Source organism: Cheilinus undulatus, linkage group 11, assembly GCF_018320785.1.
Source record: "Cheilinus undulatus linkage group 11, ASM1832078v1, whole genome shotgun sequence".
Lineage (NCBI taxonomy): Eukaryota > Metazoa > Chordata > Actinopteri > Labriformes > Labridae > Cheilinus > Cheilinus undulatus.
The window spans coordinates 17,606,814-17,620,079 of NC_054875.1; the positions used below are offsets into that span (position 1 = coordinate 17,606,814).

The 13,266-nt window shown below is 41.1% G+C and overlaps 1 protein-coding gene across 4 annotated transcripts in view; it reads right to left on the reverse strand.

The window, feature by feature from the left end:
* The window catches only part of ubr4 (ubiquitin protein ligase E3 component n-recognin 4), a 224,472-nt gene that overhangs the window by 35,611 nt on the left and 175,595 nt on the right, over window positions 1–13,266 (reverse strand). For all 4 annotated transcript variants that reach the window (XM_041798818.1, XM_041798817.1, XM_041798816.1 and 1 more), the window contains 12 exons: window positions 12,160–12,240; window positions 11,915–12,002; window positions 11,562–11,689; window positions 11,302–11,409; window positions 11,089–11,205; window positions 10,812–11,002; window positions 10,396–10,569; window positions 10,188–10,287; window positions 9,519–9,737; window positions 9,259–9,372; window positions 437–579; window positions 224–349 (listed from right to left, as the gene is read on the reverse strand). In XM_041798818.1, the coding sequence (XP_041654752.1) occupies window positions 224–349; window positions 437–579; window positions 9,259–9,372; window positions 9,519–9,737; window positions 10,188–10,287; window positions 10,396–10,569; window positions 10,812–11,002; window positions 11,089–11,205; window positions 11,302–11,409; window positions 11,562–11,689; window positions 11,915–12,002; window positions 12,160–12,240 (1,589 nt within the window). The remainder of the gene's footprint in view (window positions 1–223; window positions 350–436; window positions 580–9,258; window positions 9,373–9,518; window positions 9,738–10,187; window positions 10,288–10,395; window positions 10,570–10,811; window positions 11,003–11,088; window positions 11,206–11,301; window positions 11,410–11,561; window positions 11,690–11,914; window positions 12,003–12,159; window positions 12,241–13,266) is intronic.

Below are 13,266 nucleotides of genomic sequence, written 5' to 3' on the forward strand. Positions count from 1 at the left end.
AAAATCCCAGTAAAATACATTTACATTTGTGGTTGTAACATGAAGCCACTGTACCTGTTTGCTTAGTTACATCCAGGTGGTGACTTTTTGACAGGCAGTGATTTTTTTGCCTGTGTACTATGAATTATTATATATATATATATATATATATATATATATATATATATATATATATATATATATAAATAAATATATATATTTTTTTTGTTTTTTGTTTTTTTACCTTGCCAAGCACGTGGCAAAAGCGGATTCTGGCACATGTGGCCCCCACACAGGAAGCAGCCCATTGCACTTGGTGTTGGCATTCTGGAGAGCAGCACTCTCCCACTCCTCTCGCCCACGAGCCAGCCTGTCCCCGGTTAAGAAATAAATTACATGATTAGAATAAATTTAAAATATGATACTTTAGTAGGTAGATGAAAGAGTAAAGTGGTACCTGACAGCTGCCAGATGGCAGTCATAGTGGACAATGTTAAAGTGCGACACAGTGCTGTAGCCCTGCTGTTTGCGAGGCTTGTTTTCAAATTCCTCCAAGGCCACACGCTTCGTGAAAGTGTAAATACCCAGAACTTTGGTTGGCTAGGAGAGAAAAAACATGACAGAAATGTTAATTCAATACACCACAACTTTGTTCTTTAACAGAAAGACTGGGGGTACTCAAGGATTTAGAATGTTAGAAACGGCTTTACTTCGAATGCATTAATTAAAGTCATAGACAATACAGGTGCTGGTGTCAAGATTATTAAAAAAAAAAAAAAATTCCTTAAACAACAAATAATGTGAATGTGAACAGCTACAGTGCTGTGAAAAAGTATTCCCCCCCTTTCTGATTCCTGATTTTTTTTTTTGCATATTTATCACACTTAAATGTTTCAGATCAAACAAATTTTTAGCTGACTGCTGAGGTCAGCCTTACACATGGCAATGTCTGTGTCTGACTGAGTAAGTAACTGACTGAGTGACCCTACCTTATCAGCCACAGAATACAGAGTTGCATTTGAGCACTGAATGCTGTCAGTAATGGCTGCCTCCCCTGTGTTAACTACAGCAATACATACAGAGTTGCACAATGGGGAGGGTTTACTTGAGCTGAAAGCCCTCTAATGGCTGCCTCCACTACTCCAAATACTCAGATATAGCTTTAGCATGGCCTCTGTTACACCAGAACTGGGCCACATTTCTGTATGACAGAATAAAACAACCCTATAAGCTTTTCATGTTGGGAAAGATGTTTTCACTCTTCTGCTGACCTGCTGTACCTTCTTGTGTGAATGCTTGTGTACAATGGCTGCTTGGAGCGATTAGCTGTGAATCGTTTACAGCAGCACTTTATCAAAGTTAAACATTTCTTTATTAAAACAAGCAAAGACAGCAACACTAAAAGCTTTCTGTAACAGAAAGGGTGTTTTTGCTCTTCTGCCAAACTGCTTCAGCAAGAGTGTGTGATAGTTAAAGAGGGAAAGAGTTACTTCTTGTACTTGTATACAATGGCTGCTAGCCGAACGGCCTTAGCCAGACCAACACATTTCTTCATCACAGTTAGCGCTGAGAGCAACACGGAAAGCTTTCTGTGACAGAAAATGATGCGGTCGCACTTCTGCCGCCCCACTTTGGCATGACTATGTGATAGTTACGGGGAAAGGGTTAGTCATTGTATATAGCTAATGAGTTGTTCTGTCCCAGCTAATGACTCGAGCAGGCCTGTCATTAGCTGGGACTGAGCGGCAGCCGCACTTTTGTCTGAACCAGACAATGCGTCTTATCCAGACAAGTGCAGAGAGCAACACTGCGAGCTTTCTGTGACAGAAAAAAAATGTTCTGGCTCTACTCCCGGTCTGTTTTGGCATGGCTTTGCGATCATAGCGGTGGGCTTGTCCAGTACTGTCCGGCATTAGCTGTTAGCTTGGATGTTGCAATAGGACCGCTGCAGTTTACTCTGAACTGGACCGCTGTTCTTGTTAAAACCAGAGCAGAGAGCCACACCAACAGCCCTTGTCTTGTGCAGAGAAGAGTTTTTTGCCCTTTTCTTGTAGTGTTGTCTTCCCTTCGCGCACATAGCTAAGAATAAAGAGAGTGTATGCAAGCGATGCCATTTGTGCCCAGTGTCTTTCTTATGGTTGAGTCATGAACTCTGACCTTAACTGAAGCCAGTGAAGCCTGCAGTTCTTTGGATGTCGTTCTGGGTTCATTTGTGACCTCCTGGATGAGTCGTCGTTGCTCTCCTGGGAGTAATTTTGGTTGGCCATCCAGCCCTGGGAAGGTTCCCCACTGTTCCCAGTTTTCTCCATTTGAGGATAATGGCTCTGACTATGGTTTGCTGGAGTCCCAAAGCCTTGGAAATGACTTTGTAACCTTTGCCAGACTGAATGACTTCAACCACTTTGTTTCTCATTTGTTCTTGAATTTTCCTTGGATCGTGGCATGATGCGTTTCCTTTTTAGATCTTATAACCTACTTCACTTTGTCTGACAGCTTCTGTCTATGTAAGTGATTTCTTAATTCAACACATCTGGCTGTAATCAGGCCTGGGTGGGGCCGGTGAAATTGAACTCAGATTTCCAAAACTGTGGTTAATCACGGTTAACAAATGATTTGATGATCTGAAAAATTTAAGTGTGATAAAAATGCAAAAAATATCAGGCATCAAAAAGGGGGCAAATACTTTTTCATGGCACTGTATGTTGTAATATTCATATTTATTAGCTTATTTACCAGCAACCTGTTATGGCTGCCCACAGGAGGAATAACAGTTGTTGCCAAATACATCAGTGAACACTTTGATCTCCTACACCAGTTGTTCTGAGCGTTTTTTTAGTGATCTACCCCCTGTGACATATTTTTTTAGCCAAGCACCCCCTGGACAGCAAAAAGTTTTTTTGGCCAAAAGAAAGAAAAAAGTGCTGTGATAGGTGTCCAATTTATCAAACATAGTAACTGATAAACACTTTCAAATCACAAATAATAGATTTTTTTTTCAAACATTTCAAATGTTAAAAATGCATGACTAAATTCATGGCAGATCTTCTCATCACTGAATGTGGGTATTTAAATTAATTTAGTGAAAACAGTGACTTGACAGGCATTAAAGCATTTAAACCCATAAGTGTGCAAAGCATTGCTCGGCTGCAGTGGTCTCTGGAACTATTTGGAAATAAAAACAGACCAGAAAGAACTAAAAACCTGTAACAAAAAAAAAAAAAAAAAAGAACTAATTATAAAAAGACAGCTTAGTGCCCCTTTATGGGATCAAAATAAAGATCTTTACTCAAACTGAAATCATTAACTTAATTATTAACATTTCTTCACAAAAACAAACAAACAAACAAAAAAAAAACATTAACCTTTTAATGAATGGAGTGATTGTGAATTATGTGATTGACAGGCATGTGCCAGTGTTGGTCAAACCATCCTGCCATTGGGGAGACTCAGGAGGTTTTAGGGCAATTAAATTTATTTGCCTACAAAATATAAACTCCAGTTTATAAACTTAAGGTCCTTACACAACAGACGCAATTTTTTTGTGCAAATTATTCACAGAAAATATTCATTTTTCGAACCTGTAGCAAGTCAGTGCAAGCCCCCACACCAGCAACATAACAACAAATAACAAAGTTCTATCACTAACGGGACAAGTGAGGGACAGTGCGCTGGAAATAGCCCCAGAGGACCTAAAAAGGATAATGGAATGACTAAACTGTTGATGAAATTGGACTCAGTGTTCTTAAAAGACGAAAAAGATCGCCAGTATGAAGCATACACAGAGTTTGACCGGATAAGGAGGGAAAATGGCATTCCGATGGTAGATTTCATTGTTGAATTTGAACACCGATACAACAGAATCAGTAAGTTCAGTATGCAGCTTCCGGATGCTGTATTAGCTTCCAAACTACTCAACACAGCAGGACTAACTGTTAAAGACAAACAGCTTGCTCTTACCCCGTGTTCAAGCCTCTCGTTTGACAACATGAACTCAGCCTTGAAGAGAATCTTTGGCGACAACGCGCCACAAGAAGGTGCGGACACAGACGGCGACTCTGCCTACTTCACCAGGTATACCGGTAGGAGAGAAAGTCAACAAGGCATGCAAGGGACCTTGCAGGGCAATAATCCACTTGACAGGTATGGGAGACGAACCAGATGAGGACTTACCACTGGGCAAAAGACTGTCCACATAAGAATGAACACATGCTAAATTCACAGAAGATGAAAAAAAATGTTGAAGAATGTAACATCACTTTGTTGTCAAAAGAGTCACTGTCTGACACAGAATTCTTCATCGTCAAGTCTTTAGGATCAGCTGTAGTTGATACAGCCTGTACAAGAACTGTATGTGGAGAAAATTGGCTTGATCATTATCTCAGTGCACAGAATTCGAGTAAGGTGAGTCTTCTCTTCGCAAAAGAAAACGGAAGGGAGAGGTGACAGCTTCAGACACTCGCGGCACAAAAGCATTTACACGGAAGTAAGCCGGAGAACGCGCCCTCGGCACACGCACACATGGAGCTTAGCAAGGTGAATGTACAGGTCACAACTCGTCTGCGAGAGTGTTTTGGAGTTGTTGGATTGTGTATTTGATGAGGGAAAGCTGGAATACCATCTGCTTACATTGAGTTGGCACAGCAGCTCCGAACTCGGCAGCAACCGATCTAAAAACAGCTTGCACCAACAACTGAAAGTAACGAACCTATTAGTAAGACTATAGGGATTATGGCAATGGATGAATTTGCCAAAATGTTGAAGTATCCCTTTAAAACAAACCTTTGATGGCATACTCAATTTATCCCTAAGTATAGGAACACAGAAAAAATGTTTTATTCTTTTAAGTCTCTCTAGGTTTACTTCTAACTGCACTCCAAGTTTCGCATTTCATCTCTAACCTGATGAGGTGTGTTAAGCTGCTAATGACTTGAACACATTTCCTAGTGAAGGCATTCACAATAAAAGTGTTTCAGAAAAATAAAAGCTGCGGACTTTTATTCTGAAGAGCTTGATGGAAGTATTGTGTTAGGCATTGAGTCAGCTTAGCTTTGGCTGCCTTACAGGGGAATACGGCTAGTTTACAGCAGCTTTTCTGACCTCATTTAACATCGCAGCCTGGATCTTTGACTCACTGTGGACTTAGAAAAGAAAGTCATACGTTAAAACAGACTTTTAACGGGTTGTTTATGCTGTCGTAAGAGGAAGAGCTGCAGAACTGGGCTCTGAGACCAGCCAAAGCAGCACTTAACTTGTGTTACAGCCCCAGGCAGGCTGACCGAGACACCACACTGACTTAGTTGCGGTACAGCCGTCAGACTTTGAGAGGAAAAAACACACCTTTTTGCCTGCTAACTCACATTAAGGCAGATACGATGATGTCATTAACAAGCGTTACCGGGATTGGTCGGTAGAGTCCAAAACTCTACCGTAGGTCAAATTTATATCATTTATACCGTCTTCTGCATATACCACGCACCCCTAGTCCATACCAGTTGGTGTTTGGGAAGAACCCAAATCTGCCATCAGTGCTCACTGATAAGCCCCCTGCTCTAGAGAGCACCAACATAAGCAGTTGGATATCCCAGAACATCACAGCATTACATGCTGCAAGGAAAGCATTTGCAGAGGCCGAATGCTCTGACAGGATCAAAAGAGCCCTCCGTAAACAGCTATGGCCAATGGAGGATCAGTACAACACAGGGGACACAGTCTACTAGAAGCAGATAGATTGTACTGAATGGAAAGGCCCTGGTGTGGTCATCGGCCAAGATGGAGCGGTAATACTTACAATATGATACAATACAATAACTTTATTTATCCCCAAAAGGGAAATTAATTTGTCTGGAGTCTCATCTGTTTATGGTAGAATTATATGGTCTGATTGCTGGTGGTATGAAAGATCTTCTATATCTTTCTGTCCTGCAGCGAAGAGAGACGAGCCATCCACCACCGTTGTTTCTTTGGTAATTTAGGGAGATATTAAGTGGATGATCCATGGTCCCCAGAATGGCCTCCACCTTCTTCATTGTCCATCTCTCCACCTCATCCTCCAAAGAGTTCAACTTGATTCCGACCACAGAGCCAGCTTTTTTTTGTGCGGCATGGGGGCACCTATGTCAGAGTACATCACTCCAGGCTTTGAAAGACAGATGCTCTCCAAGGAGTGCTGAATGATGTGCACAATCAGACAGAGAGAACTAAAAATCAGAATACTCTACCAGAAACTGACCTTAGTGATAATACTGACACTGAAAATGACAGTCAGGAGGACTCTGCTGCAAATAATGAACGCCTTACTGAAGAGGAAAACAGTGAACCCTCTCAGACAACAGAACAACCAAGAGGGGATCAGCATGGAAGCTCTGATACAATACCAACACTTCTAGTGATAACATCTGAAAGCCTGAAGCTAAAAGCTGGACAAGTAGTGACTTTCACAGACAATGACAGTGGCCAAATACACAGTGGAAAAATTCACAGCAGAGCAGGAAAAGCAACAGGAACACACAATTCCTGTTGCTGGACCGCAACTGCTGCTGGCACAACAGGGTCAGTTAACTTGAAACAAGTGAGTGATCTTCAGGTTGGTACAAATGAGCACATAGAGTTATGCATTGATAACCAAAAAATCGAAATATTTGTTGTAAGAGATGACATGTTCCTATCTGCCAAACACACTGAACTCAACAACTGCAAAAAGAATGAGGTGTTTGAAGAGGTGAGGGATGAAGGCCGGAAATGCATCTCTACAAGGTGGGTGTGCACCCTCAAAGAAACATCTGATGGTGTTGTACCTAAAGCTAGGCTAGTTGCAAGAGACTCTGAAGAGATGAATACTGAGGAGCTCCAAAAAGACTCACTGACCTGTGCCTCAGAGTCTCTGGAAATGATAATGGCTGTAATATACCAAAAGGAGTGGCAGCTAAACTCTGTGGACATTAAAGCAGCCTTTCTACAACATAAAGAACTGACTCAAAATGTGTACATCAGGCCTCCTCAAGAAGTCCAAAGGCAGGGCTACCTGTGGAAGTTAAAAAAGTGTGTTTATGGCCTGGCAGATGCTTCTCTGTATTGGTATAACAGAGTTAAAGACACCATGCTGAAGTTGGGAGCCACTGTGTCAAAAGTTGATCCAGCAGTGTTCTATTTGCTGGATGACTCTTGTAATGTGGTGGGGGTTTGCTTGTCATGTGGATAACTTCATTTGGGGTGGTACAAAGAAATTCTCCATAACAGTCACCCCTCATTGGAAAGCTGTTTTCCAGGTTGGACGTGAAGAAAACAGCAGCTTCAGTTACATTGGAATGGATATTCATTCTCTGAGGGATGAGATACAAGTACAGCAAAATATGTGGACCCCACAAGAGGAACAAAGAGAGCGAGGCACCTTTAACAGCAAAATATGTACATTAAGAATCTTCAGCCCATTCCTGTGGATCCCACAAGAGCAGCAAAGAGAGAGAGGCACCTTTAACAGAAGCTGAAACTGAGATGCTCAAGTCAAAGATAGGCCAAATATTGTGGGGGGCAAGACAGAGTAGACCAGACATTATGTGTGACATCTCCATGCTGGCATCCGGTAGAAAGCATGCTACTGTTCAGACTTTGCACGGTGCAAACAAACTAATCAGAAAACTGCCATCAGAAGAAGTGACCTTGAGGTTTCAGCACCTAAGAGACGATAGCTCCCTAAAACTAGTGGTGTTTAGCGATTCATCAATGGGAAATCTTCCTGATGGAGGAACTCAAGGTGGACACCTCATCTTGCTGATGGTAGGGAAGGAAAGATTTTCACCTCTATGCTGGCAATCAAAGAGAATCCGGAGAGTTGTTTGCAGTACACTGGCTGGACACTTGCAGGTGGTATTAACAGTGCCGTTTTCTTAACCACACTTTTCTCAGAGCTTACCACAGGTGACTGCACACGAAAAAGCTTGCCTATTGTGTGTGTAACAGATAATCACTCTCTACTGGATGCTGTCAAATCCACCAAATCAGTCACAGAGAAAAGACTTCGCCTCGAAATCAGCAGCATCAAAGAGCTCATCCACTCAAATGTTGTCCAACGTGTCATGTGGTCTATCACAAAGGAGCAGCTTGCAGACTGTTTAACAAAAAAGGGGACCTCTGCTCTCACTCTGCTGAATGCTCTCCGGGAAGGTGTATGGCTACTTAAAGGCTAAATGGACTAAACAACATAGGCCTTCTCCACCAACAAGGGACTGTTATTAAAGTTAGAGCTTTAAATTGATGTTCATCTGTTAATTATTTAGGGAGCAGTAATGTTCGGCTCTCTTGAAATGTTGTTGACCTTTTTCTTTAAAGAGAAATGGGAGTTTGTTAAGTGGTATATCCTATTCTGGTTATGGGACAAAGTGGGCGCTCTGTCAGGAGGACAAAGTTGTTGTTACCACCGCAGTGGAGTGCAGAATAAGTGGAGTCATTAAAGAAGTGTTGAACGAAAGTCATTGTTGGCATAGTTATTGAACTAACACCAACACTACATGATGTTTGTCATCTTCTCATATCTGTCTGTAGCCAGTGCCTGTGGTTTTTGCCTGGTAGAGAGGGAGACAGGCAGCAGGCAACCCAACACGTCCATGTGAGCATAAAAGCGCTACTCGCACAGCTGGAACTGTTTCTAAGCTAACAGGACTTTAGTACAATAAAATATTTAACAATATAGTCTTCTCTGACCTCAGACACAAGACTTATAAGTGCTCTGGATCAATCATCTCACTGAAATTACACCTCTGACCAGTCTGGAACACAAACAGGTGAGCAAATCGGTGCGTTGTAGGGGAGTTCACAGTCACAGCGAACCTCAGCTGTGCCCTTATTACTATTATTGATAATATTTGACATAAAATGAATGAAAAGTCGGTCCCTCCTTTTACAAATGTGGCTGGCACAGTGAATGAAGCAGTGAAACAAACGGCACATAAAAGTGCCATGCTACGCATGGAGTGGAGGACAGAAAGGGAGAAATCTCCTTTTATCTTCTGCTCCCATATATATCACTGTTTATCAGAGGACAGGAGAAAACACACCACAGACGTTCGCAGCACGAATATGTGTTTAGAATGTACATAATATACTCGTAAAATTGTGTCGCTCCTGACGTGCAGAGAAAGACACTATTTTTCTTAAATAGCCTACATATATTTCAACATCTCATGTTCCCCGTGGAGTGCCTTCACGTACCCCTATTTGAGAACCACTGTCTTACACTGACAATGAAGTAAGGTAGTGTTATCCATCTACAGTTTTGTTGTGTACCTGGAACTTGTAACCCTCTCTACAGATGCAGCAGGTCAGGCCTGGCTCCTCTATAAGCTCCTCCATCTGCTTCAACAGTGAGGTCTTGGTCACCACCTGACCCTTCTCATTGGTCTAAAAGGCATAGACACAAAAATAAAAATGAACAAAATTACATTTAGCTATCTCAACAAGCAAAAGGGGAGATGCAGAGGCATAAGTTGATACTTTTAAAATAAGGGGAACAAAATGAGATGGGAACAGGTACAGGAAGTGATTACCGTCATGCCAAGTGTTCCGAGAGCCTTCTGTCTCATGGCCATAGCCATACGCTTCTTCTCTGCTCTGGTTTCTCTACGGGCTGCATCAATCTTCAAGTTGACATCACTGTGTTCCCTCAGGGCCTCCAGAAGGTTCTCTGCCAGAGTGCCAATGCCTTCATCACTGGATACCTGCTCCAGCTTGTGCAAGTTGGTTATTGAATCTGTGCCTATCAGTACCTGAACAGAGCACAAGAAGGTATCCACTCATGTCAAGTTATCACTGCTAAAGCTTGAAATTGTACAGTGCTTTCCAAGTTTTCTGACTACTCAAACTACTTTTACAATGGATGTTACAGTCTTCTGTTCACAGTACAGTAACATACTGATGGCAGAGGCTGCTATGTTAGGTCCATCAGTATTAACTAATCCTATTCATACACATTCACATGCAGCTGGTGTAGCTGGGACAATCTGGGGTTCATACTTCAACATGTGATTTAAGGAGCTAGAGATAGAAAATTCAACGTTCAGGTTGAGAGAAAACAAATTTCACCATTAAGCAAGCTATCCAAAAAGATCTGATGTCAACTTTGTGAGCTGGGACACTTGTTTAATAGCATATCTTGTAAGTTTTCTTAAGTAATCAATCTTCCATTGCGAAACATAATGGGGCTATAAATAATATACCTGTGTGGGGGGATGCTGAGTAGCCAAACCACGAAGCAATCTGAGAATGAAGGGTAGAGCTGGTCTGGAGAGGAACTTCTTCCAGACATCTGCATCTAGACTAAAGAGGACAAGATTTTAAAAACAGCCTTGGCAATAAAGCATGAGTATTGAATCATTTCACCTGTTTTAACAGACCATTTTTGTGCTGTGCTGAAAGAAAACCTACTTTTTGGCATTTGGGATATGTTTCTTCATGTAGTCCAGTGCATTCTGTGTGATTCCTTTCTGAAGAATCAGATCCTTCAGCTGATGGCCATTGCTGTTATTTTTGATTCCAGCAGCAATTTTGCAGAAGCAATCCAAGAAAACTTTGTCATCTGCACTGTGCTCTTCATCATACCTTGACAAAACAAGGCAGGGGTCAGTACTATTTGGCCACATACTATAATAATATATCCCAACATTATCTACAAAAAACATGCTTGTTGAAATGGCAGGTTTGTCTGTTATTTCAAGCATGATTTTAAAATGTAACATCTCTTGGTAAAGCTTTGCAAGCTTTGTCTTAAACTTTAAGACTATGACATTTTCAAGTTTAAAAATAAAAAAATGCTTGTTTGGGAAGAGCAGAGGGATACCTACTTGTCAAAGCTGCAACATGGTTTGAAACGTTCCACCAAGATTCTCATCTTCTCCAGTTCACCAAAGGACAGGTATGGGATGATGCGCAGTAGACCCTGAAGCACACTTGGGTTAGAACGCACAAATGGTGTGTTGATTTGGTCTAACAGCATGACCAACTGATCTTTGTCTCCTGTCAGCAGCAAGTTGCCCTGCAAGAGAAGAAACAACCCCAGTTTAAAACAAAGAGCAAAATGCTTCTGGATTTCACTGCCAAAATTACCTTAACTTAACTTACCTTATCCTCTGAGATCTCTGCATTTGCTTCATCCAAAATTATCTCCATGATGCTTAGAACTTGTTCTGCTATGGAGGCCCCACCACTATCCTTACTCTCCTGTTCTGCCACTAAAGCCTTCAGAAAATGGGATCAAAATAATCTTTTACACAAACTCTAAATAGAAATGGGTAAACCTGGTCCTACTTTTAACATTTTGCATGGTGTACTAACCAGGTTTAGAGTGCCAAGCATGACGTTGAGTGTGTTCATCTCTGGTTTGACCAGTTGCTGCCTGTTGATCTTAACCTTCACACAATAACTGAACAGCTTCAGCAGCACCTGTGAGATAGACCCAACAGTAAAGACCTCCCAAAAATATACAGTCCCTTTGTTGACTGTATATATAGTCATGTTTAGATATGTTTCAACAGCTTTTGAAGCAAAACAAAATGGGGATTTTAAAAAGTAAATAAAAAAAGAACTTGACTTACAGTTAGTAGATGTCTTCCTTGTTTGAAATCTTTGATTCCAGATAGCCGGTTGAGCATGCACTCCAGTCCTCCGCACTGTGCCATGACTCCTGCCATCTTGTATACTTCCTCATCGTCCTCCTCCTCATCTACATGATCAGATTACATATTTGAGTGAGATATCACAATAACTCTTTTTCATTTCTATATCACCAAAAAGTTGAATAGAGGTACTTGTGATTGTACAGGGCATGTCATTAAGCTTCTGGTATTTGTCAGCAGCACTTACACTGAACATATCACATTTATGACAAAAACAGATAATTTCAGACAAGCTATGCTATGCTGGAATTATCACATACATCAAGTCTTACCTGTGGTTGAGTCCAGAGACTCAATGAACTCCTCAGTGGCATCTCCCAGCAGACCTCTCATTCGATAGATGATTCTCATTGGCTCACCCTTAAGATAAAAAAAAAAACACGTCAGCAGGATCCATGACCCTATGGTAGTAACTGTTAATAAATGATTTCTAAGAGTCTTATGCATGTAAAATAATCTGTCCAAATGTCCCACGACAGGATCAACAAATTACAGTAGAAATTAAAAGGACTTTTACCTCATTAGTTGGACACCAGACCTTCTTGTAAACCTCTGCCACAGAAAGGTCCAAGCTGATGATTTTGTTATTTACCAGAAGCTGAAGAAACAGAATGCCATTAGAAAGACTTTAAGCAAGAGGTTAAGCTTTAAGAAAATTAAAAATGAAATACTGCCATTTATATCTGCATATACAGTTAGATCCATATTAATTTAGACAGTGACATAACTGTTATCATTTTGGTTCAACTTATCACTACAGAGGATAAATAGGAGTGTTTTTTTAGTGTACAAAAGGAGTCTGAAATTAAGACATCAAGATGTGACTAAAGTGTTGATTTCAGCTTGACTATTATTAGGGGTTTTATAAAAATATGGAATTTACCATTTTGGAATTACAGCTATTTTATTCAGAGTACCTTTATTATCAGACATTTGATAGTATTTGGACATAATAACATAATCTAAATATAACCACAGCTTTTAAATGGGTGATTGAAAATCTTTCCGTAACCCAAGGACATTATCAATTGTACAATAGTACAGGGGGCTGCCTCACAGGCTCTTTCTCTCTCCTTTGTGCTCTATTTGGGCAGCATGACACGGAAAAGCCTGCAACTGGCTGACAGACCCTCACAAAGGGTAAAAAATATGGTGGTTAGCATCAGTTTGCATTCAGGCTAGCGCTAATAAATGATCTTAATTCAATTCTAATGGATTAAAAGACGTTTGATGTTGGGTTTACTGGTGTGGTTTTAATCATTAAAGTCTCGAAAGGTCACACAAGAGCCAGGCTCGCTGAAAATGCTGCCGCACGGGATTCAAAGGCATCAATAGCATCAATGGGAAGGCACAACGGCTAGCTACAAGAGGAAAAACAAGTAAGAGGCAGCAATTTATGGTTCAAAAGTTATTTAACTTTTGATTAACTGTGTCACTTCTTGTCGTGTATGACAGCGCTGGTCTGGAAGGCATTTCGATAATCACATTCAGAGAACAACTGTCACCATTCTTCACTGCCACAGCGGGTCCTTTGGTTCTTCTTTGCTACTATAAAGACAGTAGCCCCCACACGCAGTGCTTTCTGGCAGCGAAAAATAACTGATTACTGGTTTATAGCGCTAAC